The sequence below is a fragment of the Panthera onca genome, chromosome E3, assembly GCF_046562875.1.
Source record: "Panthera onca isolate mPanOnc1 chromosome E3, mPanOnc1 haplotype 2, whole genome shotgun sequence".
Lineage (NCBI taxonomy): Eukaryota > Metazoa > Chordata > Mammalia > Carnivora > Felidae > Panthera > Panthera onca.
In genome coordinates this window covers 19,575,595-19,603,032 of record NC_138354.1, presented here as the reverse complement: position 1 = coordinate 19,603,032, position 27,438 = coordinate 19,575,595, and the positions used below count along the sequence as shown (strand labels likewise).

The window sequence follows — 27,438 nt, the reverse complement described above, 5'->3', positions numbered from 1 at the left end:
TGCCCTTGGGTTGGAGGGGGCCAAAGGGGCGGCAGAACTTGTCAGGCGGCTGCAGCAGGAGACCGGGCTGCAGGCCTCGGTGGGATGGAGGGACGTGAGTCGCTCTTAGCCACCTAGGGCAGCTGTGGGTGACGGAGAGGATATGGGGGTTAAGAGGTGTCCAGAGTGACACGGGTTTCTGGCTCATGCGATGAGGAAGTTGTTCATTCAACAAACATTTGTCAGGCAACTAACTACTAGGTATCAGACCCCGAGCTAGGGATGTTTGAGAAGAACAAGATAGGGTATTTATTTTCAAGGAGCTTACAGTTTAGCACCGGAGAAAGAGATCGGTGGGCAGGAAGAGTCTGCTGAGCCAGACCCCTGTTCCGGACTGAGGTGGGGACACACAGAGGACATGGCCAGTCCCGTGGTGCGGGGGGGGGGGGGGGGCTTCCGGAAGGAATGGCAGGGGTGGGGAGATGGGAGGCTGTGAGGCTATAGAAAAAAAAAGCAAAACAGCATCCTGCTACCCCAAGTGTGGCCAGCACGGCCACAACCCCTAGGAGCTCGTTAGAACGGCAACATCTCGGGCCGCACCCCAGAACTGCTGACGCCACGTGTTTCCACAAGCTTCCCAGCTCACTTGTGTGCAGGTTCCAGCGTGAGCAGCACGGGTCTTGTCGTAGATCAGGCACACCTGGCCTTCCATCTGGCTCTGCGCCCGGTGGCTGTGAGGCTTGGGGCGGGTTCACTAATCTGTGCTTCTGTTTCTCTTCTGGAGAATGGGAATAATACACCACCTACCTCCTAGGTGCTCTTTGGATGAATGAGATCACGAAAAGTACCAAGCTTCGCATGTGACGAGTAAGGGCCTACTACAATTTTGAAGGTGTTTTTTAAAAAAATTTGTTAACGTTTATTTATTTTTGAGACAGAGCGTGAGCAGGGGAGGGGCAGAGAGACAGAGAGAATCCGAAGCAGGCTCCAGGCTCTGAGCTGTCAGAGCCCTGAGCTGTCAGGGCTCGAACTCATGAGTCGAAGTCGGGTGCCTAACTGACTAAGCCACCCAGGCACCCCAGTTTTGAAGGTTTTTCATCAGGAGAGTGTTGTGGTTTTTTTTGTTTTTTTTTGTTTTTTTTAATGTTTATTTTTGAGAGAGAGACAGAGCATGAACTGGGGAGGGACAGAGAGAGAGGGAGACACAGAATCCAAAGTAGGCTCCAAGATCGGAGCTGTCGGCACAGAGCCCAACGCGGAGCCTGAACTCATGAACTGCAAGGTCGTGCCCTGAGCCGAAGTCAGAAGCTTAACCTACTGAGCCATCCAGGCACCCCTGTTTGTTGGCTTTGTTTTTGGTTTTTTTGGGTGAGTTCAGAAAGACCACCTGACAGGCCACCTGGCTGGCTCAGTGGGAAGAGCATGGGACTCTTGATATTGGGGTTGTAAGTTCAAGCCTCACATTGGGTGCAGAGATCAGTCTTTAAAAAAGTTTTTTAAAAATCTTAAAAAAAAAAAAGAAAAGAAAAGAAAAGAAAATAGGGGCGCCAGTTTGGCTCAGTTGGTGGAGGGTGTGACTCTTGATCTCTGGATTGTGAGTTAGAGACCCATGTTGGGTGTAAGAGATTGCTTAAAAATAAAATCCTTAAGGGACACCTAGGTGGCTGACTGGTTAGGTGTCTGACTTCGGCTCAGGTCATGATCTTAAGGTCTGTGGGTCTGTGGGTTCGAGCCCCATATCGGGCTCTGTGCTGAAAGCTCAGAATCTGGAGCCTGCTTTAGATTCTGTGTCTCCCTCTCTCTGCTTCTCCCCAGCTTATACTCTCTCTCTCTCTCTCAATAATAAATAAACTTTTAAAAATTATTTTAAAAAATAATAAAATCCATAAAAATAAATAACATTTTAAAATAAAATAAAATGACCACCTGAGAAGAGATCAATCCCTTTGATCAAAAGGATGAATAACCTCTCAACATAGAAGAAATGCAAATTCTTTTAAAATAAGTAGTCTTTCCCATCTCCTCCCCAGATTCAGGGCTGGGGAAGAAGAAACCGGAATCTTCTAGCACTTGCTAATGGATTTATAAAGAGGTCCAGTCACTGTGGTCAGCAACCTGGCACTGCTGAAGAGAGACCAGACACGTTCAGTGACCGGTGGTTCTACTCCTGGAGAGAAACCTGAGAAAAATCTCAGCCAGGGACCCCAACGGGCTCACTACAATGTTGCAATGGCAACATCCTGGGGCTGGAACTGGGCTGGGTTACCAGAGACAGAAGTCCTCAAATAGCAGTGATTTAGGCCAGACGGAAGCAGCTCCCCCTCCCAGGAAAGCCCAGAGGTCAGCAGTGGAGGACTGGTAGGACGCTGCAGAGAGGCTGGGGACCGGGCTCCGTCTCTCCGTGTCCTGTGCCACCTGCATGGCTTCTTTCCCCAAGGTCCGCAGGGCTGTTCTACGTCCAGCAGCAGGAAGACAGCGAAGGAGAGGGGCTTCTGCCGCCCTCTTTGGGAAATGTTCTGCGAGGTGCGCCCCTCTCCCCCTTACACCCACCAGCCTGAACTGGCAGCTGGCTACAACGGAGGCTGGCTGTCCTCCCTCTGAAGTCTCCGTGCTTTGCTAAAAACCGGGGTCTCTGTTACCCTGGAAGGAGTAACAATGGATGCAAGGTGACAACTAATGAACTGTCACAGGGGCTGTAGTGGGGGGGTTCTGTTGGGGGGGGGGGGGTTACAAAGACAGAAACCCTCAAGGAGACGCAAGGTGAATGTACTCCCGTTTATTTTGTTAAGGCCGAATACACAATTTTAACGTGTCCAAACGTATTAATGGACAAAATAAGATCTGAAAAAAATGAGTTATGCCATATCGTGGATTATTTCAATGTTATAGAGGCTTCTATTTTTCTCACATTGTAAGGTCAAAGGAATGCCACGTTCCAACAAAAGAAGTTTTTAGAAGGTGACATACTTTTGTCAGAATTATACCACGTATCAGTGGAAAATTAATGGCTTTATTAGTAGACAGCGCTGAGAAGTCTGGCTCATTCTGTGGTGAAAATAAAACCTGGGTCTCATAGGCGAAGTTGAATTCAAATCGTTTAAAAGTAATATTCAATATTCGGCAGCCGGTACAGCCCGGAATCAGCCGATGCGAACAAATGTTCGCCCACACAGAACAGAGGCCAGCCGACGTGCATAGCAGGGTGTGATGGCTGGACCTCAGCCCTACTTAGTGGCCGAAACGTGCAAGGGCAAACTAAGGAGCCAAGAGCAGAACATGTAAAATATCTAAACGACTTTTAAATAAGAAATCAAAAAGCAACAAATGATACGACAAAATAGTTCACGCACGTAACATCCAAACTGAGAATTTCTGTTCGGTGAAGGACACCCCTAAAGAATCAAGCACGAGTGCCGGTCCGCGAGCCGTCGGCAGCCGTCAGGGCAGCGCACAGAAAGGGAGCCCGCAAGGCTGCTGGGCACGTGCGAAGAAATTCCCGGAAGTGCCGGTGAGCGGATGGATGTGCGTTGAAACACGGCGCCACTTTCCTCCCCACAGGCTGGCAAAAGTTGGAAAGCAGGGCAGTAACAAGAGCTGGTGAGGATGAGGAGAAACGGGGACCCTCCAGGGGGAGGCTCCGTGGCCATTCGTGAGAAAAATTTGGTAGAACCACAGGGAAATTAACCCGTCCGCCCCGTAATCCCATCCTGGGGGCTTATGTTGGAGAACCCGCCACGCAAGCGTGGAAGGAGACCCATGAATGTATAAGATGCAGCCGAGGCCCTCTGAGGAACACCAACGAGCCCTTCGAGCGATGAATCCCACGTAGAACAAGCACCACGTATGGAGTGAGGAAAGAAACAGCACGAGATCTACAGCACGGCGCTACCGCACGCGGCAAAAGTGTATTCAACACACACATCAGTGCGTCTTACGAGGATGCGTTTGTATTCAAAGACGCGCGATCCGCACACTCGAATGGGTGCTTAGGTTGGCATGAGCAGGGAAGAGACAGCCGTAAAACCAGAGAAGCCTTTCGTGGACTAGCATCGGGAGATCCAAACAAAAAGAGCTCGAGGTGTTCAATTATGTCTTAAACAACGTGTGTGCCTCAGGAAGGTGCCTATAAAGGGTCCTGGGGTGAGGAAGACATCCAAAGCTGAGGATCCACTAGACCCTGTCTGCCTGGGCTTAAGTGAGCGCGTGTGGGGCCTGGACCATTTATCTTCCCGCAGGCCGGGGAACCACACTCGTGTAGGTGCCTCAAACTTTACCTGCTAGCCCCTTGGGGCCACTGCTGGTCCCAGCTCCCAGACATCCCAGGCCTGGAATCCACACCCACCCCTCGTTTATTCCCACTCGCTCTAAATAGGAGCACTTGCATAAAAACATTTGCATAAAAACATTTCCAGGAAGGAAAGGGGCTCGGTGGGAGCGAGGGATACCTTCCCCGTGTCCCGGGGGGGCTGCGAACGCAGCAAACCCAGTGGGCGGAGCCACAGTCCACCCAGGACGGCAAGAACAACCACACAACTAACCAAGTAACTAACGGCTTGAAACCAGGGTCAGCGGGAGAGGGGGTCAAAGTTCGCTGCCAGATTTTGCTTCAGCTTAAAGATAAGCCCATACAGGGCCAAAAGGGGCAGCTGTCCTCCCCCAAGTCCAGGCGGCACGTCAAAACAGGGCGCGGGGGTTTCAGCCCCAGACCTCGATGAGGTCCCCAGATTCCATGCCCAGATCAGCGGGCAGCTCCTTGCCTGAAAGCTTTGTCCCATCAAAGAAGAAGGAGAGCTTGTGGCCTGAGAGTCCCATGGCCTCCTCGTAGCGGGACATGAGGGTCTTGAGAGGAGAATCCTGGACAGAGAAGAAAAAAATGGATGTAAGAATTCGAAAAGATGGGGTGGAGGGGAGGGGAGGGGGTGCCTGGATGGCTCAGTCAATAGAACATGTGACGCTTGCTCAAGGGGTTGAGCCTCATGTTGGGTGTAGAGGTGACTTAAAAATAAAATCTTTAACGGGGTGCCTGGGTGGCTCGGTCGGATGAGCGTCTGACTTCGGCTCAGGTCACAGTCTCACGGTTTGTGAGTTCAAGCCCCGCATTAGGCTCTGTGCTGACAGCTTGAAGCCTGGAGCCTGCTTTGGATTTTGTGTCTCCCGCTCTCTCTGCCTTTCCTGCTCATGCTCTGTCTCTCGCTCTCTCTCTCTCTCAAAAATAAATAAGCATTAAAAAAATTATAAAAACAAAAAAACCTCACAATTAATAAAAAATTAATAAACATTAAAAATTTTCAATTAAAAAAATCTTAAGAAAAAAAAGAATTTGAAAAGAGGGGCTGAGAACTTATAGAGATGGACAGAGGACTCAGGACAGAGAGGAAAAGGGGACAAATCAAGTCAGAGCCCACGGAGGGGAAGGTGAGTGCACAGAGAAGCTAGCACAGCCGGGTCCCTCTCTAGGGGACCGGGCCACAGAGGCTAAGGCTTAGGCTGCAGGCTCTGGGTCAGGTGGGTTCTGCAAGCCCCAAGCTCCTCACCTACCAATGGAGGCGTCTGTTGCAGTGAAGAAGACAGCCCAGATCCTAGAGTGAGGATGGCCCGAGCTGCAGGCCAGGCTCTCCCACTCAGCTCATGTGTGACCTTGGGCAAGGGCCCTGGTAAGTGTGAATGTGACCATTTCCCATTTCCAGATGGGAAACAGGGCCTTTGCGGATGTAATCAGGTGAAGTCAAGGGCACACTCGCTGAGGGTGGGCACCAGCGTCTGGCATCCTTGCAAGAAAACACACAGGCAGAGACACACAGGGAGGACACCCCGTGACGACAGAGGCAGACACTGAGGGAGCGGGCGGGCGCAGCTGCAGGCCAAGGAGTGCCCAGGACCGGCGGCCACCTCCAGGAGTCAGGAAGAAGCAAGGAGCGTTTCTGCCGGGAGCCTCAGACAGAGCACGGCCCCTGCTGAGCACTCAGCTTCGACTCCTGGCCTCTAGGACCGTGTGAGAATATGGTTGTTTTAAGCCACCCGGTTTGTGGCGTTTTGCTACAGCAGCCCCAGGAACAGACACTGCAAATTATCCCGCCTCTCTAGACCCATGTCCCTATGTGTTAAATGAGGGCAATGACAGTGGTTTCCATGCAATGTCACTGTGAAGTTCACCAACACCCTGACTGGGAAGTTAATTATCTCTAGCATGGGGACTGTCACTCAGAAGCCTGGCACTGTTGTTCTGTTTCATTGGTTACCGTCCAAGGGTCCTTTCCATTTTAAGCAGGAGTCGGGAGACTAGAGCAGAGGTTCCCAGCACGAGGGGGAGCAAAGCTGAACAGTGGGCTCTCCCCACTCTCTAGGACGGGCAGGAACCCAAACTGCTTGGGACTCGGGGGGAGCCACCCGCTGGTAACTGACCAGAGAGACACAGTCGGCAGAGGAAAGGGTGAGGGGCCCAGACAGCCATCTCTCCCACTCACCGGAGACAGCGAGACTTCCAGCATCTGGTGTTTCTCCTTGCCCTGCACCCGCAGCTGGAGCAGGCGGGACATCTCTGAGGTCTCCGGAGAACTTGCTAGCACCACGCAGTCTGTGGGAGGCAGGATCGGGAAGCCAGGCTTAAGGGGGGGACTGGAAGCAGGGCCCCCTCTGGGCCTTTTCCTCTATCCCCTCCCTGTGGCCAAAGCCTCCTCAAGGCTCCACCTCCCTGCCTTCCTCTCACCAATGATGTCAGCCACTCCAAGCTTTAGGGTCCTGGGAGTGGCAGTAGGGGACAGCTCTGTCTCTCCGAAGAGCAAAAGGATCCTGCTTGGGGACACCCCGAGATGGGTGGCCATGTGGTCCACCACACTCTGTAGGGGCTCCGACTGGCGAGGGGACAAGAAGCAAAGGAGGCCACCTCCTGACATGCCCCCCCCCGCCCCCCCCACGTTTCTGGCCTTTGCTACCCGCTGAGCTTCTCAGCTGGGAGTCCCATAGATTTACCTGGCAAAATACAGAATAAAGTCACGTCCATATGGGGTTCGGGGAGGTAACACAAAGAAATGAAGCAGCCGTGGATTAGGAGGGAAAAGGGCAGGGGTGGGGAAGGCGGCAAACTGGATCTCATACGCCCCCTCTAACAGGCCAGCTGTCCCCAGCTCTGGCTGATGGGTGCCGTGTGGGAGCACAGGCCAGTGCAACTACTCCTTCCTATTTAAGAGAAGCCAGGCAACCGGTCCTTTGGATGAAATCACTCATTGAGGTGGGGGGCAACGAACACACGTCTGAAAAGCATTCTGCGTCCACGGGACAAAAAAAGTAAGACGCGCTGTCGATAAAAACCATGGGCTACGTGTTCGCAAGGCCTGGCTTCGCTGCTTGCCTGACACGTCGCTGCTGCTCAATAAATGGTTATTTCTGTTGTCACTCTTGTTTTGGAATTGGGCTCATCCCTACAAAAATAGTCGTTTCCACCAGGAAGCTGGGGGAGCTCAGAGTGAACGGGTGACATCTGTGACTAACACAGTTTAAAAGCAGGCACTAAGGGGCAGCACGGGGTCCGAGGGAAGGAACGGAGGAGGGGGCTACCAAGCAAAGCTTCTCAGGAGGCTTAAGTGGAGCCTTGGAGGGTGGGTGGGAAGTTTGCCGGAGAAGAGAGAGTGAGGGAAAGACAATCGAGACAAAGGGAAGAGCGAACTCAAGACACGGGGGGGGAACCTAGAAGGGCACTGGCTGGATGGGGAAAGCAAGACACGGTCCCTTCTGCCCTGACACCACACTTGCCCACAGGCAGCTCCGGGGACCCCTCTCCCACGGCCCTTCAGGCACTTACCATCCTCATGGGCAACCTGACCACATCAGCCCGGCACCTGATTTTCAGTGGGAAGAGCCGGGGGCTCGATGGAAGGGTGGGACCCTCCACTAGGACCACCTCATCCTCTTGGTTCTGGTGATCTTGGCCCTGGCGCTGCTTGGGACTCAGGCAGGAACGGAGATCTTGCAGGCGTTTGTTCACCTCCCTGGGGTGCAGGAAGGACGGTGGGTCAGCCAGGGTGGGCCACCCACCAAACCGCCCCTCTCTACCCCGGCGAGCCCCCTGCCCTTGGTACCTTAACTTCTGGAGTGCCCGAGTATGCTTCCTGCTTTTGGTTCTCGGAGGAGGCGGAGACAAAGGAGAGGTGTCTTGAAACCTACAAAGAGAAGCGAGGGCTGGGACGGAGGAAGAGGAAGGGGCCCCAGTCCCATATGTCTCCTCCTGAGCTACCAAGGAGGTAGCTCCTTGGTCCTGGGCACCAACGCAGGGAAGTGGATTATCAAGAGGGAACACCTTCCAGTGACATCATCCGGTGGACACGGGGAGGTAAGGTCAGAGAAAACCTGAGCCATCATTTTTATACCCACGGGACCCAAATATTAGCAAGGAAAATGTCTAATTTTTAAGGTAAATTGCTTTCCTTGGGGCGCCTGGGTGGCTCAGTCGGCTCAGCGTCCGACTTCGACTCAGGTCATGATCTCCCAGTTCGTGAGTTCGAGCCCCCCATAGGGCTGTCCGCTGTCGGCACAGAGCCCACTTCGGATCTTCTGTTCCCCTCTCTCTCTCTGCCCCTCCCCTACTTAAAATAAGCAAATAAACTTTAAAAAAATGTTTACAAAAAAACAACTTCATTCCTCCCTGAACCTCAAGACTCCCTCCATCCCTTCTCCTTACCCTTTCACGAGCCACCCAAGGATCCTGCCCACCTCAGCCCACGCCCCCGGCTCCCCTTCTGCTCCTGGGGTCCCAGTGCCCCAGCCTCACTCACAGAAACACCTCCTTTGTCTTCTCTTCTGCCTCTCTACTCCTCAGCTTCTTCTTCCAGGGCGAATCTGGAAACGGGGCATCTTCAGCATGCGGACTGCTACAATCTGCCACATCGGCCTCTGGGAACAAAGGAGGACAAGTGGAAGGGGTGGGCTAAGAGAGGGCGGCGAGAGGCCAAGGAGAGGCAAGTCAGGGGCTTCACAAGGTCCTGAGAAAGCTGGAGACTGAGGGGTCCCAAGAAACACACACACACACACACACACACACACACACACACACACAATAATGCTGGGGAGGTGCTCAAGGGGCAGGAGTCACAGGGAAATGCCTGGTGCAGAGAAAACGATGAGCAGAGGTGTCTGAACCTCATGCTAAGGCACGAGCCGGCACGGAAGTGGGGACGATCGGAAGGTGGGCCACTCCAACTAAGTTATGATTAACTTAATCTCCTTTTTTGATCACATGCCGCCCACACATAAAATACACACGATCTAGGAAATATGTTATTTACTTAATACACACGTGTTCCTTATGGCACATGCACATACTACCGTGTATGTGACAGAACAAACTTCAAACCAGATGTTGGCAAAGGATGATTTTTTTTTTTTTAATTGTTCCTCTTATTTTCTTCCTGTACTGGATTGGATGGGCATAGACAGACCACGTAGGTATGGGGCAGGAGGCGGCATGGCGCAGGGAGGGAACGAGGTACAGAGCAGTACAGGCCCTCTGAGCCCATGTTTCTCAAATTTCTTCCACGTGAGCATGATTACCACATTTTGTCATATCTCTGTAATACTTAGTATCTTTTTTTAATCACTCATTTTAACTACAACTCCTTATGACAGGAAACTAGAGGTTTATTCTAGAACACAGAAGCTCTTTTTTCATTTGTTTGCCATTAACCAAAGATCATCATTAACCATATAAATAAACACTGCAAAAACAAAGCAATGATAATGCATCCTAGATCGGTGGTTCTCGACCAGAGGCAATTTTGCCTCCCAAGGGATATGTGGCAATGTCTCGAGACAATTTTTGTTGTCATGATGAGGAGGCGGAGGGAGTCGGAGTGTGTGACGCTGGCCCCTGATGGGTAGAGGTCACAATGCTGCTACACATCCTACAATGCACAGGACAGGTCCCCACAAAGAATTACTCAGTGCAAATGTCAGTAAGGTCAAGGCTGAGCAACTCTGTCCTCGATAAATGTGGCAGCCGGTAGACACATGAGATTCTGCATTTCTGCCAAGCTCCCGGGAGACACCTGGCGCACCTGGGCCTACATTTGAAGCAGCAAGGACAGAAGTACCTTTGCACGACTACGTTCCAGGTACTGTCCTAACCATACATGTAGCCCAAGAGAGGGCTCCTTATGTATACTCTCTAATTAATTCTCACCCAAATCCTCTGGCGTAGGACCACTATTACCCCTAGTTTTCTGATGCCGAAACAAGGTCGCACAGCTACGAAAAGGTAGAGCTGAGATTCAAACCCAGGCCAGCTGGTTCCTAAATCAGCTGTTGATCACCCTACCATACTTGCTGCCGGCACAGAAGGCTTGGCCCAAGGTCTGCATTTGCCCACTGGATCCCTTCCTCATTAAACTTGACTCCTATTCACTGCCTTTGGGTGGTTCGCAAAACATCACATCACTGAGGGAGGACCAGTTCTGATAGGATTCAAAGAACACCATGCTGGCTCCAGAGTGTTCCCAAGGAACTTGTTGCAGATGTACCACGATGTTACAGATTCTCAACCCCTCCTCCTCCCCTGCCCCCAGGAATACAGAATCAGAATCTCTGGAGATGGCCTAGAAATCTGGAGATTAGCACACTCTTGTGCCTATCAGGTTGGGGGAAGGGCAGTTTGACAGCCCTTTCTGTGCCTCTTGGTTAACGCTCATCTCATTTCAGGACAGAAGCTTTTGTCTGGCTAGGTTGAAGGAGTCATGCCTTTCCCTTGAGCCTCAGGAAAAATATGAACTGCAGGAGCGCCTGGGAATTTCTGGCGTCCGTGGGTGGCTCAGTCAGTTAAGCATCCGACTTTGGCTCAGGTCATGATCTCATGTTCTGTGAGTTTGAGCCCCGCATCGGGCTCTGTGCTGACAGCTCGGAGCCTGGAGCCTGCTTCGGAGTCTGTGTCTCCCTCTCCCTCTCCCTCTCCCTCTGCCCTTCCCCTGCTCACGCTCTCTCTCCCTCTTAAAAATAAATAAACATTAAAAATAATAATAATAAACCGCAGAGATGTAAACTCCAGGAAGCTTCCTCAGAGAGGCCAGCACTGGGCTCCTCTCTGGAAGTCTGCCCCTACCTTCCTCAGCTTCTGGAGGGCAGAGTTTCAGGAGGGACAGGTGATCTGGGATGAGATGAAGGCTGCTTTTCACCTGTAAAGACAAAAGTGAATCAGTCCCAAGTCCTCCCTCTACTGAAAGGGAAACAGGATGACTCATCCCGTCCTCCAGCTCTCAAGTCCAAGTCCTCTCTGGGCGAGTTAGGAGCCCAGCTTCCACAAGATCCAAATTAGAGTACCCTTACCGCTACAAGCCCTTTCCCTAAGGCATTAGTTTTTCTTTTACGCTCTTACTAGGTTGCTAGCCATCCTGCTACCTTGGAATCCTGGGGAATCCCAGCTTCCTAGCTCACCCTCCCACCAGGGGACCCAGCTTCCTGGAGTCCCCAGTCTTCTCTGAACTTCCATGACCCCAGCTTCCTGGATCCTTAGCAATGGGCCCCAACCTCAAAACCCAACATGCCCCAAATCCCAGCCCCAGGTCCTGCCAGCCCCTCTCAGAAGCATAAGGGATCCCGGCCCCTTAGCCTCTCTCTGCTTCTGACACTCCAGCTCCCGGGAATCCCAAACTCCTAACACACTCCAAACCTCTTCACCTCTCCAAACTGCAGAAACCTCAGGAACCCTGCATCTCTCTGCTTCCAAGGCCCCAACTCCCGCGTCCGTTTAGTCCCCCAAGACCAATCCCAGAAGCCTAATCTGAGCAGTCCCTAGACCCAGCCCTTCTGCGTTAGCCCTCCCGGGGACCGCGCTGCACCTTCCCGGAGTACACCGGAACAACCGGTGCCTCCCCCGGATCCAGCAGCAGCCGCCGCCGCCGCCTGACCGGGGCCCGCGGGGCTCCGGCGGGCGGGGCGTCCGCCCCTTCGCTGTCACTGTCGCTGTCGTCCCGGGGGGCAGCCGGCACTGGGGGCTCCGGGTGAGGGACTTCGACCGAGTCCGCAGCGCTGCGCGTTGTTGCGACCTCCAGGATATCTTCGTCGCTGTCGCTGACCAAGTCCACAAACACCGAGTCCAGGGTGGGCCGGCCTGGAGACCGAGGGACGCGAGGACGCCGGCCCCGGCCGCCCCGGGACCCGCGAGCCCCTCGGCCGATACCGCCGCCCCGGGATCGGCGGCCCCGTTTCCTCACCGGCTCCGCCATGGCACACACCAGCCGACCACAGTCCACCGCCTCTAGACGCCTCGCCCGGCCCCCTTCAGCGACCTGCGCTCCTCATTGGGTAAACCGCCTGCTAGTTAACACCTCTCCCTGCCCACACCCCCTGGCTCCTCCTCCCCGCCTTCTCATTGGTCGCTACATCCGCCCATCATGCATCCACCACTGAAACCAAGGCGCCAAAGATTCCAATCAGCCTCGGCGCAATCAGCGTGGCTTTCGATTCGTTCCGGCTCGCCCATTGGTCGTCTGCCTCTCTTCCTGACCTGCCCGCTCCAGGCCCGCCCATTAAATCGACGCGTGTTCCTGGTTGGTGAGCGAGCGGGGCATCCTGGGAATTGTAGTCCTCAAGCCCTCCGACTACAAAGTGAAGGGAGACGGCCTCCGAATTTTTAGAAACCGCGGAACCAAGCTTTAGTCCTCTCCATTATCGCCGTTATCGTTTCCCGCAACTACGTTGTGGGCTAATTCCACTCATCGCCACCCCGACACACGCGCCCCTGCTCCGTGCAGAACCCACCCGGTACACACCCCGGCCCAGCACTGCAACGCCACTCAACTCTGAACCACCTCCCACATCACACATATCACACATACCCTCCCTCACACCCGACGGCCCCCACAGACGGGCTTCACGCGCAATGTTAACACAACACACGCCCTCGCGCAACACCCGTCCGCAGCACACACCTAAGCACAACACGCCTCGAAAACAACACCTGGTGGGACAAATCCAAGTGAAAAATGAGAGGCTTGATTCTCCCTGTTGAAAAGAAGGGGTGTGACTTCCCTCTCTCCCACGTTTGTTTCAGAATTTCTTTCTTCGTCCTTGTAAAATGATTGTACATCTCTATTGTGGTTAAATAAGCCTCTTGCAATTCTCAAAACTCAGGACTCCCGGGAGCTGAAAGCCATCTTTTTGAAATGCAAACCTCCCCTAGCGATAGATGATAGATCGAGATCTCCCAGTTCCTGGGAGAGGGATTAACAGCCTCACTTTGGTGGGGGCCTTGCTATGATATACTAAACTACCTCAGGTCAGTAATAGGCGAGAAGCTTGTTTCTCCCCTGGATATAAGCCAATAAACCATAATAAAGTTAGGATGAACTAGACAGGACTAAAGACGGTGGATTTTGAAATTTTTACCTTGAAAACAGGATAAGGGGTTGTACCTGCTTGGCTACCTGTAGAATTGCTTGTGTGAAACTGAAGGAAAACAACAACAACAAAAACACCTTATTCAAAATGAAGTTGGGGGACATCTGGCCAGCTTAGCGGGTAGAGCACGTGACTCTCCGTCTCCACGTCCTGAGTTCAAGCCCCACGGTTGGTCGTAGAACTTGATGTGGGGCCACCAGCCTACAGGTCAAGAAAAGAATTCTTGAGATATTCTGGGTGCAAAGAGGTGCTTTATTATAGCAGGGGACAAGACCCGTGGGCAGAAAGAGCTGCACTTTTGCTGTATGAAGCTGGTGGTTATATGCTTAATGCTCAAGAGGGAGGGGACATCCAAGTATTAGATCATAAATGTTTTCTTTGAATTTCTACTCATAAACCTCTCAAGATTTCTCTTATCATTCAGTTCGATGTTAACTATGGGTAGGTTGTACAGGCAGTCATGAGACCCTTTAAGAATGTAGCAGCCATGGGACACCTGGGTGGCTCAGTCAGTTAAGCTTCTAAGTCTTGATTTCGGCTCAGGTCATAATCTAACGGTTCATGAGTCCGAGCCCAGCATGGGGCTACTCGCCGACAGTGTGGAGCCTGCTTAGGATTCTCTCTCTCCCTCTCTCTCTCTCTCTCTCTCCCTCTCTCTCTCTCTCTCTGCCTCTTCCCAGGTCACGTGTGTGCTCACTCACGCTCTCTCTCAAAATAAATAAACTAAAAAAAAAAAAAAAAAGAATATAGCAGCCAGCACGTATTTGAGCCTCATCAGAATTATGTAGGCTTTGGATCAGCCTTCCGGGCTAAAGGTGAACATTTTCTGTTTTATCCCTCATCAGAGCTTACAAAAAAAAAAAAAAAAAAAAATGAAGCTGGGAAGCCAGAGGGGGGGAGCTCTCATATCCTACCACTCCTTACAGCCTTTTCCAGAACCAACAAGAGACTTAAGTTGTATTTGCAAGAGGCAAGAGCCTACCCAGCAGGAGATTTTCTCCTCACCCAGCAGGAGCCCGGGTCAATGTGAGACTGGCACAACTCAGCCAATGAGAAACCCCTATGCTTGGAACCCCCAGTTCAGTCCAATGAACTCTGTTTATAACAGCCATTCTCCCAAGGCCCCCTCTTTTCCTCTATAAAGCAGCGGTTCCTCTCCAGCCTTACCTATAATTTTGTCAGAGCTTACAAGTCTTAAGTAGTATTTCTCTGCTATTCCTGAATAAATCTATTTCTGCTGGGAAAAAATAACTGACACTGTTACTCTCATTTTTAATTTATTTTTTCAGACCGAGAGAGAGAATGAGCACGAGGGAGGGGTGAGAGACAGAGGAAGTGGGGGAGAGAAAATCACAAGCAGGTTCCACATTCAGTGTATAGCCCAACACAGGGCTTGCTCCCATGACCCTGAGATCATGACCATCGCCAAAATCAAGAGTCAGATGAGCGCCCTTAACAGTTTTATTCTTTTAAAAAAAAAATTTTTTTTTTTTTAATGTTTATTTTTGAGAGAGACAGAGACAGAATGCGAGTGGGTTGGGGCAGAGAGAGACGGAGGCACAGAATCCAAAGCAGGCTCCAGGCTCCGAGCTGTCGGCACAGAGCCTGACGCGGGGCTCGAACTCACGAGCTGTGAGATCATGACCTGAGCCGAAGTCGGGCGCTCACCCGACGGAGCCCCCCGGGGGCCCCAACGGTTTTATTCTTAAGGTTAACACCTGTAATGTACATACCATTCTGGTTTAATGCTTCCAGTAATAAAGTCTGTTTTCTGTCTCTATCACCTGGGTGGGGGGTTTCTGCGTTGGAAGAAGAGTTTTGTTTTTTTCACACCAACACACCCACCGACAGCATCGTGCGCCTCGGAAGCTACATATGCTCCACACATCTACCTTACTGGCAACTCCTGGATCATGCGACACTTCACACCTCCCACATCACCTCCAACCGTATGGCCCCTGACGCCTCACCCGCGCCACACCTCACACACAGTACAGACACAAACACACACCCAGCAGGTGGTGCTGTCTACCAGGGGACAAAGGCACCTCGGACCCAGTAGCCGGGACTCCAAGGACCTCGCAGTCCCAGGAGATCTTCAGCCATTCTTGGTAGCCAGGCTGAGGGCACAGAGATTGCACCAGAAACCCTTCGGCCAGCCTCGAGCCCCACCTCGAGAGCCACTGCAAACTAGGGAGGCAGAGGGTAGCCCTGAGGACCTGGAACTTCCCTCAAGCCTCCTTCTTCTCAAACCTTGTTCAAGAGCTAGAAGTGGTCCAGCCCCTGCCAAAAAATTGGGTCCTGTGGATGTGGAGAAGCTTTGGAGTGTGACCTCCTCCTGGGCAAGGCCCTACACCGGAGGAAGCCCCCGTGCAAACGATCTTGGTGCCCTCTGGCTCCGGGCACACGGTAGGCCCCTAATAAATGCCGAATCATAATAAACTAATATTCGGCGTGCTTGCTATATCACCGTCATGAGCTTTACATCTAAGACACATTAAGGTAGGTAAAATCACCCCTATTTTACAGACCTCCGAACCACAGCACAGAGCTTGCGTCACACAGCTAGAGAGGGGTGAGCTAGGGTGCAAACCCAGATAGTCTGACACTTTAAAAAAAGAGGAGGGGGGCCGCCTGGGTGGCTCAGTCTGTTGGGTGTCCCATTCTTGCTTTGGGCTCAGGTCATGATCTCACGGTTCCTGAGTTCCAGCCTCCCGTCAGGCTCTGTGCTGACAGCGTAGAGCCTGCTTGGGATTCTCTGTCTCGCTCCCTCTCTGCCCCTCCCCTGCTCTATTTCTCTCTCTCTAAAATAAATGAATGAACTTAAAACAAAAACAGATAGTCTGGGGGTGCCTGGGTGGCTAAGCCGGTTAAGCATCTGAAATTGATTTCAGCTCAGGTCACGATCTCAAGGTTCATGAGTTCAAGCCCCGCGTCGGGCTCTGCACTGAGCACGGAGACTGCTTGGGATTCACTCTCTCTCCCTCTCTCTCTGGCCCTCCCTTGCTTGCGCTCTCTCTCTCTCTCTCTCTCTCTCTCTCAAAATAAATAAAATAAACATTTAAAAGTTAAAAAAAAGAAAAAAGACCAGATGGTCTAATTCTGGAGCACTGGGCTGGAAGTGGCACTCCTCTGTTTCCCAACTTCTGTCCACACTTCCCAGGAGCGGCTCCAGCCTGTGCGCTCTGAATCTCAGGGCTTCCTGCGTTGTCCCTTCACTCCTCCTTCCCCACTTATTTCTGGAGCTCCTGATCTTTGCCGTCTCCCGGCTAGGCACCAGGGGCACAGAGAAGACCCCGGCATGGATTTGCCCTCAAGAAGGCAGGATGTTTTTACCCGGAGTCACGTGCTCGAATGCTTCAGGCACAGGCAGGAAAGTTCAATGGACTGAAGCGGGTGGATGAAAGGTAATAGGGAAGGGTGGGGATTTTGGCGATTTGGAGAGCTTCCTTTGACTGAAGGGTAAGGTGGGTGTTTGAATGCTGAGCTAGATCTGGATTTCTTATTCTTGCATTTTTTTTCTTTGCCACAGAAACTCCATTCCAGAATGGAAACCCCAGGTAATGCTGGAGGTACATATCCCACCTCCCACACTCCAAACATATACTATGCAAGATACAGGAAGTTTGCTTTTATTTTGAAGATTTTGTTTTTAATTTTTTTAATGTTTATTTTTGAGAAAGCATGAGCAGGGAAGGGGCAGAGAGAGACGGAGACAGAGAATCCAAAGCAGGCTCTGCGCTATCAGCGCAAAGCCCAGTGTGGGGCTCGAACTCACCAACCATGAGATCATGACCTGAGCTGATGTCGGACACTCACCCGACTGAGCCACGCAGGCACCCCTAAATATTTTATTTTTAAGTAATCTCTACATCCAACATGGGGCTCAAACTTACAACTCCGTAATCAAGAGCTGTGTGCTCTACTGACTAAGCCAGCCAGGCACCCCTCTTCTTTTTTTTTTTAATTAAAAAAAATTATTTATTAAAAAATTTAATGTTTATTCATTTTTTAAGAGACAGAGAGGGACAAAGCACAAGCAGGGGAGGGGCAGAGAGAGGGAGACACAGAATCTGAAGCTGGCTCCAGGTTCTGAGCTATCAGCACAGAGCCTAACGTGGGGCTCAAACTCACGAACTGCGAAATCATGATCTGAGCTGAAGTTGGCCACTTAACCAACTGAACCACCCAGGCGTCCCTAAAAAAATTGTTTTAGATGTTTATTTTTGAGAAAGAGTGTGAGCTGGGTGGGTCAGAGAGAGAGGGTGAGACACAGAATCTGAAGCAGGCTCCAGGCTCTGAGCTGTCAGCACAGAGCCTGACTTGGGGCTCGAACTAATGAACCATGAGATCATGACCTGAGCTAAAGTCAGATGCTCAAGTGACTGAACCACCAAGGCACGCCTTCTTCTTCTTTTTAAAATAGATATCTGAGCTCAATAGCAACACAATCTTCCTGGTGCTAGAAATAAAGAAGGAAATCAAAGCCACAATGCTGAGAGGTGGCTGAAGTCTAGCACTCCACGGGGACACCGAGATCCCTAGGATTGGGGTTTTCATACCCACATGGGGACAGAGGTCAAGCTGAGGCCCCAGGGACAGCAGAGAAAGGAAACTGAGTGTCTTGCCCAAAACCAGGAGCTGAGAAAGGGCTGGGCACAGAAGACAGAAAAAAAATCCACCCACGGGCCCTGGGATGCAGAATGGAAGCAAGTCACCCAACAGACAGCGGAGGGAAAAAGTCACTGCTGGCCCCCAGGCAGTGGGGCCCAAGAAGCTCAGGAGAAACATGAAGAAGTCAAAGAGACCTTGACATCACCACGGGGAAATTCAACCCAGTATACAGATAATGGTAACCACACCATGCCCCCTCCCTAATGCTATTAGACAGTCGGGGAAACTGAGGGTCCCTGGACTTAAGTAAGTTACCTAAGGTCAGTTAGCAGGAAGTATTTAATTTCTCCATGACTCAGGCTTCCCAGGTGTAAACAGAATAATTTTAGCGTCCCTCCCTCAAAGGATTGTTGTAAGGATAAAATGAGATGCTATTTGTAAAGCACTTATTAGCACAATGCATGGCACAGAATAATAGTGTTAACACACAGAAAGTAAGTTGTAAAGGTTCAGAGATAAAGAAGGAAGACGGTCTCGAAATAACAGGGCATTGCGAAGAAAAAAATGGGTACATTAAGCGAAATTCTGGCAATAAAGTGTGTAAGGACTGAAAACTCTAGTCAGTCTTCTATAGCACATTGAACCTTCTGGAGCAGGAGAGGGACTGGGTCTCCAGTCTGGCACGGGGCTCCTCTGTCTCCCTCTCTGTCCCTCCCCCACTTGTGTGTCCGTGTGTGTGCGCACAGGTGCACACGCTCTCTCAAAAATAAATAAACGTTAAAAAAAATACTTTTAAAGATTAAATAGTTAACTGGTGTTGGAACGTAGGAGATGCTCAGTAAATTTTTTTTTATGTTTATTTTTGAGAGAGAGAGCGTGCATGCGGTCAGGGGAGGGTCAGAGAGAGCGGGAGACAGGATCTGAAGTAGGCTCCAACTGTCAGCTCAGAGCCCAGTGCGGGGCTCGAACTCAGGAACCATGAGATCACGACCTGAGCCGAAGTTGACGCTTAACCAACTGAGCCACCCGGGCCCCCCAGGAGATGCTCAGTACATGTCAGCGATGACTGCCAACTCCTGGATGGCTTTCTCTTCACTGGGCACCCCCAGCTGCTGAATGAATGGTGGCTAAACAGATGCAGGCCAAATCACAGGAGGGAAGAGGCCCCTTCGTACCCAGGATGCAGCTCTCCGTCCTCTGCTGGATTCGAGAGGGGAGTACACACATGGTCACCTTCCCTCCCCCTCCCATACAAGGGCATTTACGTCATAGGATTAGAAGTCACTGAATTTATTTGGAGTAAGTAAAGGGAGCCAAAGTTTCATTGGTACACACACACACACACACACACACACACACACACACACGTGCGCTCACACACACAGATATACACATCCGAGTCAACGCTGCTCCAGAAGTCGACACTGTCTGCTTGGGGTCCCAGATTTCAGAATCCAGTATGGATCTCGGGGGCCTAAGGAGGCCCAGGCTATGTAGAAGAGATGGTGACGAGGAGGTTCCAGGAGCCCTTCCCCTGAACCCCAGGCCTCGGGAAACCTTTCCCCTCTCCCTCCCCGAGAACCACATCCACCCCTACTCCTCCCCCGCTTTCTCCCCCTTCCTTAGAGGGCATTTCCCAGCTCACCTGGAAGGAATCACCTAGTGTTCCAGGTGCCCATGCGGCCCCCTCCTCCCCATGCTGGTTCTGGCCCATTGGGATTGTCCATGTTCTCATAAGAGTCTGCATCTGATTAGGACCGGGAGGAGTAAGGTACAGGTGGAGACAGAGTAGACTGGGAGGGGGTAAGTCTCAGAGGACAGCAGGGACAGCAGGAGAAGCACCCACCTTCCTCATGATTAGGACCCGGCTGGGCCCGAAGGGAGCGGAGCTGGGGGGCTGCATACAGGATCCCTCTCATATCCTCGTAGGACTGGGACCCTGCGTGGGCAGGAGAGTTGGGAGGCCTAGCGCCATGCTGGGGGCTTGGGGAAGGGAAGTGCGGCCTGACATACAGAGGGAATCTGAGAGGCAGAGGAAGGTGGAAGGCTTGATCCGTGGGTACTAGGAAGGAGTGATTACGGTCAGGTATGGATTAGATTATAATCCATGTCAAGAACCCAACCGGAAGAAGTCAAAGTCAGAGTCACAGTCACGAGGAGGTTGTAGAGACAACTGGGGTCAAAGCTGCCGTTTGCGCTGGGGCTGCAGTGAGGTGGAGGTCAAAATCCAGGCTGGAATCGATTGGGATCAGAGCTGATGTTCACAGTTGGGGATGGGGTAAATATCAGGATTGGGGTGGAGGTTAAGGTTAGGAGTCCATCTAAGACCAGGATTAGGCCCGGGGTCGGAGTCAAGGTCAAGGTTGAGTATGGAGTCAGCGCTGAGGCCAAGTCAACCCAATCTGGGCAAGGCAGGAGGGTCCCTAGCCATTTCTCACCAAGAGAGGTTGCCTCCCTGCTGGGATCCCAGGCAGACCCATGGGGGCTCAGGAAGTCTAGAGAAGGAAGAAGGAAGTTATTCCTGCTGGCCTCCAGGTCACCCCCCACACACACACCCACACCCACATTACCCTGACCATCCTCACACATACCTGCTGTCCTGGCGACTGGCTCAGCCAGCTCTTCATCCTCATTCTCATAAGACTCGGCTGCTGCAGGAAAAAAAAGAGAACTCCAGAGACCACTCCTGCCCTGTAGGGGCGCCACAGCCCTCTGGGTCCTCCCAAGTCGCTGAGGCCCCGCAAGGACCCCAACTGACCGCTGGAGAAGGAGTCTTCATCCCCGGGACCCAAGGCGTCGTCCTCAGGGTTCTCATAGCCGCTGCCATCTGGTGGAGAAGGAAGGGGGTCCGGCGAGGGCCCAGAGCCCGCCGCTGAGGAGGTGGGGCAGCCGCGGGGAGCGCAGTCTTACCCTGGGAGAGTTGGTCCTGCCCGAGGTTGGAGTCATTCTCGTAGAACTCGGAGCCCTCCTCACTGTCCGGCTCCTCATAGGCTTCCCCTTCCTCTTCTTCTGGGCCTGGGGTTTGGGGACACAAGTGGGAACCGAGTCACAGCCCCCGCCCCCCCCCCCCAGGCCCCAGTCCACTCTTCCTGACACAGACCGCTCCCACACGCTCCACGTGGGGACCCCTGCCCAGCCCCGCAATCACCTGCTGGTGGCGGGCTCCGGGGCCCCGCGGCTCCGACCTCCTGTACGTCGCTGCGCGGGTTTCCGTACGACTGGACGGCGGCCCCCAGGCCTGCAGCCCACCTTAGGGCGCGTCCTGGCGGGAGGAACGTTGTAACGGGGCGGGAGAAAAGAGATGGGGGCGGTCAAGGCTAAGGGTCTGCGAGACTGGGCAAAGGAGAGGAAGCTGCGGGCTCGGCGGGGCACTGGAGGCTGTGCCAGCTGGGGGCGTGGCCTACGTCTCCCGGGAGGTGCGGCTCTCGGAACTGGACCTCGGGGCCCGCGTCCTGGGGGCGGGGCTATTAGCCCTGGGGTACCGCCCCGGCGCTAGGGGCGGGGCTCCGATCTGGGCGGGACCCCGCGCCCGGGGGCGGGCTTTTTCCTGAAGGCGGCGCTCGGAGCTCGGGAAGGCCGGGCCCTCAGGGGATTGGAGTGACCGGGGAAAATGGGTGGGGTTCTAGCTTGGAGTCAGAGAGTGGGCGGTGCCTCCTACCCGTCCCAGAGGTGGGCGTGGGAAGGGAGAGCACGTTCCCGTACTGATTCTGGGACCCGCTTCCCGGGGAAGGCGTCACTTTGAAGAACCTGGCGAAGGAAGAGGAGTTGCACAGTGAGGCCAGGCCCTTGGAAGATAAGATGTAGCCACTTGTGTTTAGCTCCTGTGTTCTGGCACAGCCTATTGAGGGGTTTGGGATCACTCCAAGGAGGTCTTCACAGAGGAGGTAGCTTTGGAGCTGGGCTTTGAAGCTTGGGCAGTATTTCAGCGGTAGAGAAGGGGGAAAGACATGCTGAGCAGAGGAAACAGTAAGTGCAAAGCATAAAGCAAAAGTGCAGGAATGGGAGACTGCGGGTGCGCTCGCATCGTTACCTTCTGGTGGGATCGGTCATTCGCTTTCTTTTCTTCCTGAGGATCAGGGCTGGTGGGAGTTAAGAGGAGTGATCAGAGGAGGCAGGGTGAAGTTTGGCGGGGCACCGGGGAGGCCACTTGGGTCCATGGAGGGGATGGGACTTCAAAATCCAAGGGGCCCGGTAACTTTGGAGGGCGGTTAGAGGAGTTGGGGACAGGACTGGAGGCCTGTGGGGAAGGTATGCGAGGGGAGAAAGATGGTTGGTTGTCAGACTGGCCAGTGTTGGCTGTCCTGAGGAAGATGGGGTGGGTTAGGCAGATGGGCTGGGGGACATGACTCACCTCTTCGAAGATGAACAAAGCTCACCAGGGACCCCAGGCAGATGATCAGATAAAGTAATGGCACAACGGGGACTTTCCAGCCACCAGCCTCCAGCAGCCAGTGTCTTACTGATAGGGAGAAGCAGGTATGAGATGAGGGCCCCAGGCTGGCATCCTGCCTCCCAGCCTCGGGACCTCAAAGGACCGTAAATCTTGGGAACATGAGCAAGACACGGGTCCTCAAAATCACAAGCTACAAGGAGAGCTCTTCTCCCTCCCTCTGAGGTCACAGACTGTGCCCCAGAGCCTGACATGGGGCCTGGGGCAGTATCTATTGAACAAACCATGACTATAGTTAGACTCTATGTTAGGATTAAGGGGAGCATGTTAAGGACAGTCATTTTCAAAGTGAAGGACAGAGTCAAGTTCACAGGGTCAGAGGTGGGAAGCCACAGTGTGATGGGAGTGAAAGTTGAGGCTGAGTTTGAGAACTGTGGTTGGGGTACCACAGGAGGATTGTATTAAGGGGGACAGAATGGGCAGAGCACTTGTGACTGGGTTGATGGATGGGTGAGGAAAAGGAAAGATACCCAGGTTCCTGGCTTTGGCCTGTGGGCAGGTGGTAGTGCCCTTCACTTACACAGGGACACCCAAAAGACTACACTCCAGGAAGATGTGGGGTTTGGCTTTGTGTCTTTTGAGCCTGCAGTGTCTATGGAACATCGAATGGCAGTTCCAGGAAATGGCTGGGTGTGAGGTGTATGGAACCCGGAATCGAGTCACTAAGGCATGGTGGCCTAAGGACCCATGGGAGGAGAGGAGGGCAAACAGGAAGAATGGGTAGACCAGGACGAGAGGGTGCTGACGGTGTAAGAAGAGGCCTCAGAGCTCCAACCGTGAGGATTGGGGAGGAAGGAGGACCCTGTCAAAGCTTGTGGGAAGGAGCAACCAGTAGGAGGAGACGACCCAGAAAAGTCGTGACTTGGAAACAAGGGAGGACGGGAGATGGAATCAGTGTTCAGTATGGAAGCTGGGGTTTGGGATGAGTCTGGCACTAGCTCTCAGGTTGGGGCGCCAAGGTCGACTGGCTTCCAGTTCTTCCCAGTAGCCCCACACGGGTGCCCCACAATTGGGAGAAACTCTACCTGACTGGGCAGTGACCTTCAGCTGCATCTCGATGGTCATGTTGCCATGGTAACAATGATAGGTGCCAGCGTCTCGAGCGGTGGCCTGGGGCAGCAACAGAACAGCCCCTCCCCTGAGGGTGTCTAGGACCCACATCTCTCTGACCGGGGCATCCTCCCTCAGGTTTAAGTGCAGCAATGAGATGTTATGCTTCTTGGGGCGCACGAGGGTCCAGGAGATGGGGCCTCTGGCCACGGAGGCAGGGGGCACCTCACAGGGCAGCCAGAATGTGGAGCCAGGGGCCACGGTGAGGTCTGGGGCAGGGAGAGCCAAGGCTAGGAAAGTGTAATCCTTGGGGTCTCCTCCCTGCACACCCTCCGGTTCCCAATCGCCATCCCGCCTCCCTGGCACCCCCGCTTCCTGGCATCTCCCCAGCACCTTACCTTGGTTGAGGCTCTGGTTCAGACTGCCCCTGGGCGAGGCACATTCAGGGTCTGTCTCCCAGATCTCAGGGTGGCCTTTGGCCCACACGTACAGCTGGGAGCTTGTGGGGTAACCAGAAGAGGGCTTGGGGCCCTCTGAGGACCTGTTCCCCAGGCCACAGCCTGGGTCATTTAGGTATGAAGCATTCCAGCGGAACAGCTCCCCTGGGGAAAGACCCAGAACCAGATACAGACACATCCAGGAGAGGAAGAGAGACAGAGAGGGACAAAGACCCAGAGAGAGCCAGAGAGAGAAATGGAACTCAGAGACAGACAAGAGTGAAAGACATCTGGAACAGCTCAGGGTGGAAGTCACGAAGCCACAGGAGTTTTTAGGAGCCACCTAAAACTAGCTGCGTGCCTGTCCCGCAGACCCTCCGACCCCTCCCTGCAAATCTGTCTTCACTGCCGGACCATCCTCCATCCGTGGGGCCTCCCTCTTCTCATCCACCCCTCCCTGCCCTAGCCCAGACCTCACCGCTGCCCTCCACGCTGACTGTCCAGCCAGACTGCCAGGCCTGCTCAGAAGGGGGCCCCAGCTGGCACACGTAGAAGCCCCCCATCTGGTCAGAGACGTTGAAGATGAGGAGCTGGAGGCCCAGGGGCCCCTTCTGGATGCCCAGGCCTTGTGAACCTGGGTCCAGCTCTGACTGAGCCCCCTGAAACCAGGCCTGCTGCTCAGGGGGACCATCTGAGGGACCTTTGAGGCATGGCAGCTCAGCTTTGCCTCCCTCTGAGGAGAGAGAGAGAGAGAGAGAGAGAGGAACTCTTAGCCCCCTTCATTCCTCACACTGGGTGATAACCCAGCGACCCCACAAGCTGGAAGTGGATGAGCTCAGAGTCCTTCCGACCCCTCTCTGAGTTTTACGGATAATAAAATGAAGGCCCAGAGAGGATAGTTACTTGGTCAAGGGCACCCTGGCAGGCCCAAGTTTCCAGCCCCAACTCCTTCCATCTGTACCCTTTGGACGTACCTTTAGCCTCCACCAGCAGTGTTTTCTGGGGCCTGACTCCCTCAGGGGTCAGGAAGAGGAGGAAGAAGAGGAGAAGAGGAGGTGGCATGGCGGCCAGACTCCCCGGGGCACCCAGCTTGGCCGCGCGGTGGATGCTGGGGGCAGGTGGGGGCCTGGGGGGCACTGAACCATGAGTGTCTGTGGGGGCGGGCAGGCGGGCAGGCAGTTCCCCCCCCCCACCCCCCGGGGAGGAAGGGGTGGTCACGCCTCCAGTCCCCTTCCCTTGGCACCCCTCCGGACCCACAAAACCTGTCTCTACCCTGACACACTTTTATTTTCATCCCGACACCTCGCACCATGTGAAATGAGCTTATTTGTGTATCCCTTTCTGTTCCTCCCACTAGAGTATAAGCCCTCAAGGCAGAGACTTGGTCCTGCTCACCACTGAATGCGCAGTGCCCTGGGACAGTCTTGGCACATCGCCGGCACCCAATAAATATTTGTTGAATTAAGCGGCTCCAGTTTTAGGGGCTCCCTCCTTCTCCCCCTCCCTCCTTCAACCTCAGGCTCTAAATCATTTCCCTTCACACACATACCCCATTCATTCATTCAGCCGACACGCCTTGGGCCTCCTTCCCACTCTGTACAGCTGGCCCGTCACGCGTACTTTGGGATCTGGCAGACTTGACTTTGAATCCTCCCCGTCTCCCACTTGGCTAAGTTCCTTCATTCATCTAAGCCTTAGTTCCTTTCTCCGTAAACTGGGGACAGTGATAGCACGATGAAAATCTTGTTTGTGAAGAGGCAACAGGACAGCATGCGTGCCGCATTTTTCGCCTGGCGCATAGTAGGCCCTCAGTTAGTGAGAGTCAGCATCAGCCAGCTGCCAAGGGCGGGTGCCAGGTTGCTACTGCAGCTCCCGCACAGCGGTCCTGAGAGATGACTGGTGATCAGTGCCCCTTTGCTTCCTGGGGAAGAACTTGGGAAGCCCCTGCCTGCTTCAGCTATGGAAGGAACCCATTTAGAAATAGGGAAATTGAGGCCCCCAAAGGGCAGAGTGTTGCCTGAGATCACACAGGGAGCCCTAGAACTCGGGAATCCTAACTCTTAATAAATCTGTTCTTCTGCCCCCACTCCCACCCCGTCTCTCCCCTCCTTTCCTCTTCCTCCAGCTATCTGTCTCTCTGTATACGTGGCTGTGTCTCCACTTTCACTCTGCAGTCACTCAGGGAAAGGGGCCAGGGACCCAGGAGACCTGCTTTCTCAGTTGCCAGTTCCCAGGCTCGTCTCGCTGGGCGGCAGCTTCCTGTTTGCTTCAGGCGAACCCCAGGGGACCCTCCAGCTGGTAGGGCCCCACTTCCCTTTGGTCGGGTTGGGGTGGCTAGGAGGGGGAAGAGTGGGGCATTGGGGAATCGAGAGGGTGAGAAGGCTCCGTGTTCGCTAGCTCCTCACTAGCTCTCCAGCTGCCTCCCCTGCACTTTCCCGCTTAGGACACCATAGGGACGGGGCGGCTCAGTCGGGTAAACATCTGACTCTTGATTTCAGCTCAGGCTGTGATCTCACGGTTCATGGGTTCGAGCCTCGCGTCTGACTCTGCGCTGACAGTGCAGAGCCTGCTTTGGGATCCTCTTTCTCTCTGCCCCTCCCCTGCACTCTCTGTCTCCCCAAATAAATAAACATATATATAAAAAAAGAACACTGTAGGGGCGCCTGGGTGGCTCAGTCAGCTAAGCCTCCGACTTCGGCTCAGGTCACGATCTCACTGTCTGTGGGTTCGAGCCCCGCGTCGGGCTCTGTGCTGACAGCTCAGAGCCTGGAGCCTGTTTCAGATTCTGTGTCTCCCTCTCTCTGACCCTCCCCCGTTCATGCTCTGTCTCTCTCTGTCTCAAAAAAAAATAAATAAACGTTAAAAAAAAAAAAATTAAAAAAAAAAAAAAAAAAAAGAACACTGTAGTGGTGTTTCCTCTACCTAAAATAAACACTCCACACCAAAATAAACACTCCACACCATGGCCTCCAAAGTCTGAGTGAGGCTGCACCTGCCTCCATTTCCCATCTCAACCCTCTACTCCTCTGTCCCTCGCTCCAAACAAAGTCTTTGCACCTGCTGCTTTCCTTCCTGATCGCTCCTCAGCTTTTCACTTCACTGGCTCCTTTTTATCCCTCAGGCCTCAGATCAAATGTTATTTCCTCAAGGAGGCCTTCCCTGACCCTCCAGGTACCTTTGATTTCACACCCCTGTTTTATTTTTTTTCCCAGCGTTTGCCCCAATTCCCAAATACGCTTGTTTATTTGTTAATCTCTCAACTACTTCCTGCCTCAGACTGTTCACTCTTCAACAAAAGGAATCTTTACTGGCTTGTTCCCTGGCATCTAGTAGGTGCTCATTAAGTATCTGTTGCATAAAAATGTGAAAATTAATGAAGGGAAACCAGGCCAGAAGGGGGAGCACTCCCGCCATAACCGTTCTACCTCAATTGTAGGAAGCGTTGTCAATTACAGACCCAAGGGAAGAACCCTCCACAGGAGAGAATCATCCTCACAGGCCCTAACAGGAAAAGATGTACATTACATC

At 53.2% G+C, this 27,438-nt stretch overlaps 2 protein-coding genes across 6 annotated transcripts; both read right to left on the bottom strand.

The window, feature by feature from the left end:
• Window positions 1–2,740: 2,740 nt before the first annotated feature.
• On the bottom strand, window positions 2,741–12,263 carry NFATC2IP (nuclear factor of activated T cells 2 interacting protein). Of its 3 annotated transcripts, XM_060648835.2 has the most exons (9): window positions 11,799–12,255; window positions 11,063–11,135; window positions 8,748–8,865; window positions 8,055–8,135; window positions 7,778–7,964; window positions 6,686–6,830; window positions 6,444–6,553; window positions 4,737–4,833; window positions 2,741–3,538 (listed from the first exon to the last, which is right to left on the bottom strand). In XM_060648835.2, exons 1-9 carry the CDS (start codon window positions 12,183–12,185, stop codon window positions 3,372–3,374), a joined length of 1,365 nt encoding a protein of 454 aa, XP_060504818.1. In that variant the 5' UTR covers window positions 12,186–12,255; the 3' UTR covers window positions 2,741–3,371. The 3 variants fall into 3 exon arrangements, with proteins under 3 accessions (XP_060504818.1, XP_060504817.1, XP_060504816.1); XM_060648834.2 differs by lacking the exon at window positions 2,741–3,538 and having other exon boundaries at window positions 3,632–4,833; window positions 12,174–12,263; XM_060648833.2 differs by lacking the exon at window positions 2,741–3,538 and having other exon boundaries at window positions 3,632–4,833; window positions 11,799–12,251.
• Window positions 12,264–19,249: 6,986 nt separating this feature from the next.
• On the bottom strand, window positions 19,250–25,297 carry CD19 (CD19 molecule). Of its 3 annotated transcripts, none has more exons than XM_060648872.3 (15): window positions 24,885–25,287; window positions 24,389–24,643; window positions 23,872–24,075; window positions 23,449–23,742; window positions 22,325–22,432; window positions 22,004–22,052; window positions 21,632–21,720; window positions 21,122–21,235; window positions 20,884–20,988; window positions 20,732–20,800; window positions 20,565–20,621; window positions 20,412–20,468; window positions 19,820–19,912; window positions 19,619–19,720; window positions 19,250–19,462 (listed from the first exon to the last, which is right to left on the bottom strand). In XM_060648872.3, the coding sequence occupies exons 1-14, from the start codon at window positions 24,970–24,972 to the stop codon at window positions 19,629–19,631; spliced, it is 1,674 nt and encodes a 557-aa protein (XP_060504855.3). In that variant the 5' UTR covers window positions 24,973–25,287; the 3' UTR covers window positions 19,250–19,462; window positions 19,619–19,628. The 3 variants fall into 3 exon arrangements, with proteins under 3 accessions (XP_060504855.3, XP_060504854.3, XP_060504856.3); XM_060648871.3 differs by having other exon boundaries at window positions 20,565–20,624; window positions 24,885–25,272; XM_060648873.3 differs by lacking the exon at window positions 19,820–19,912 and having other exon boundaries at window positions 20,565–20,624; window positions 24,885–25,297.
• Window positions 25,298–27,438: the final 2,141 nt, after the last annotated feature.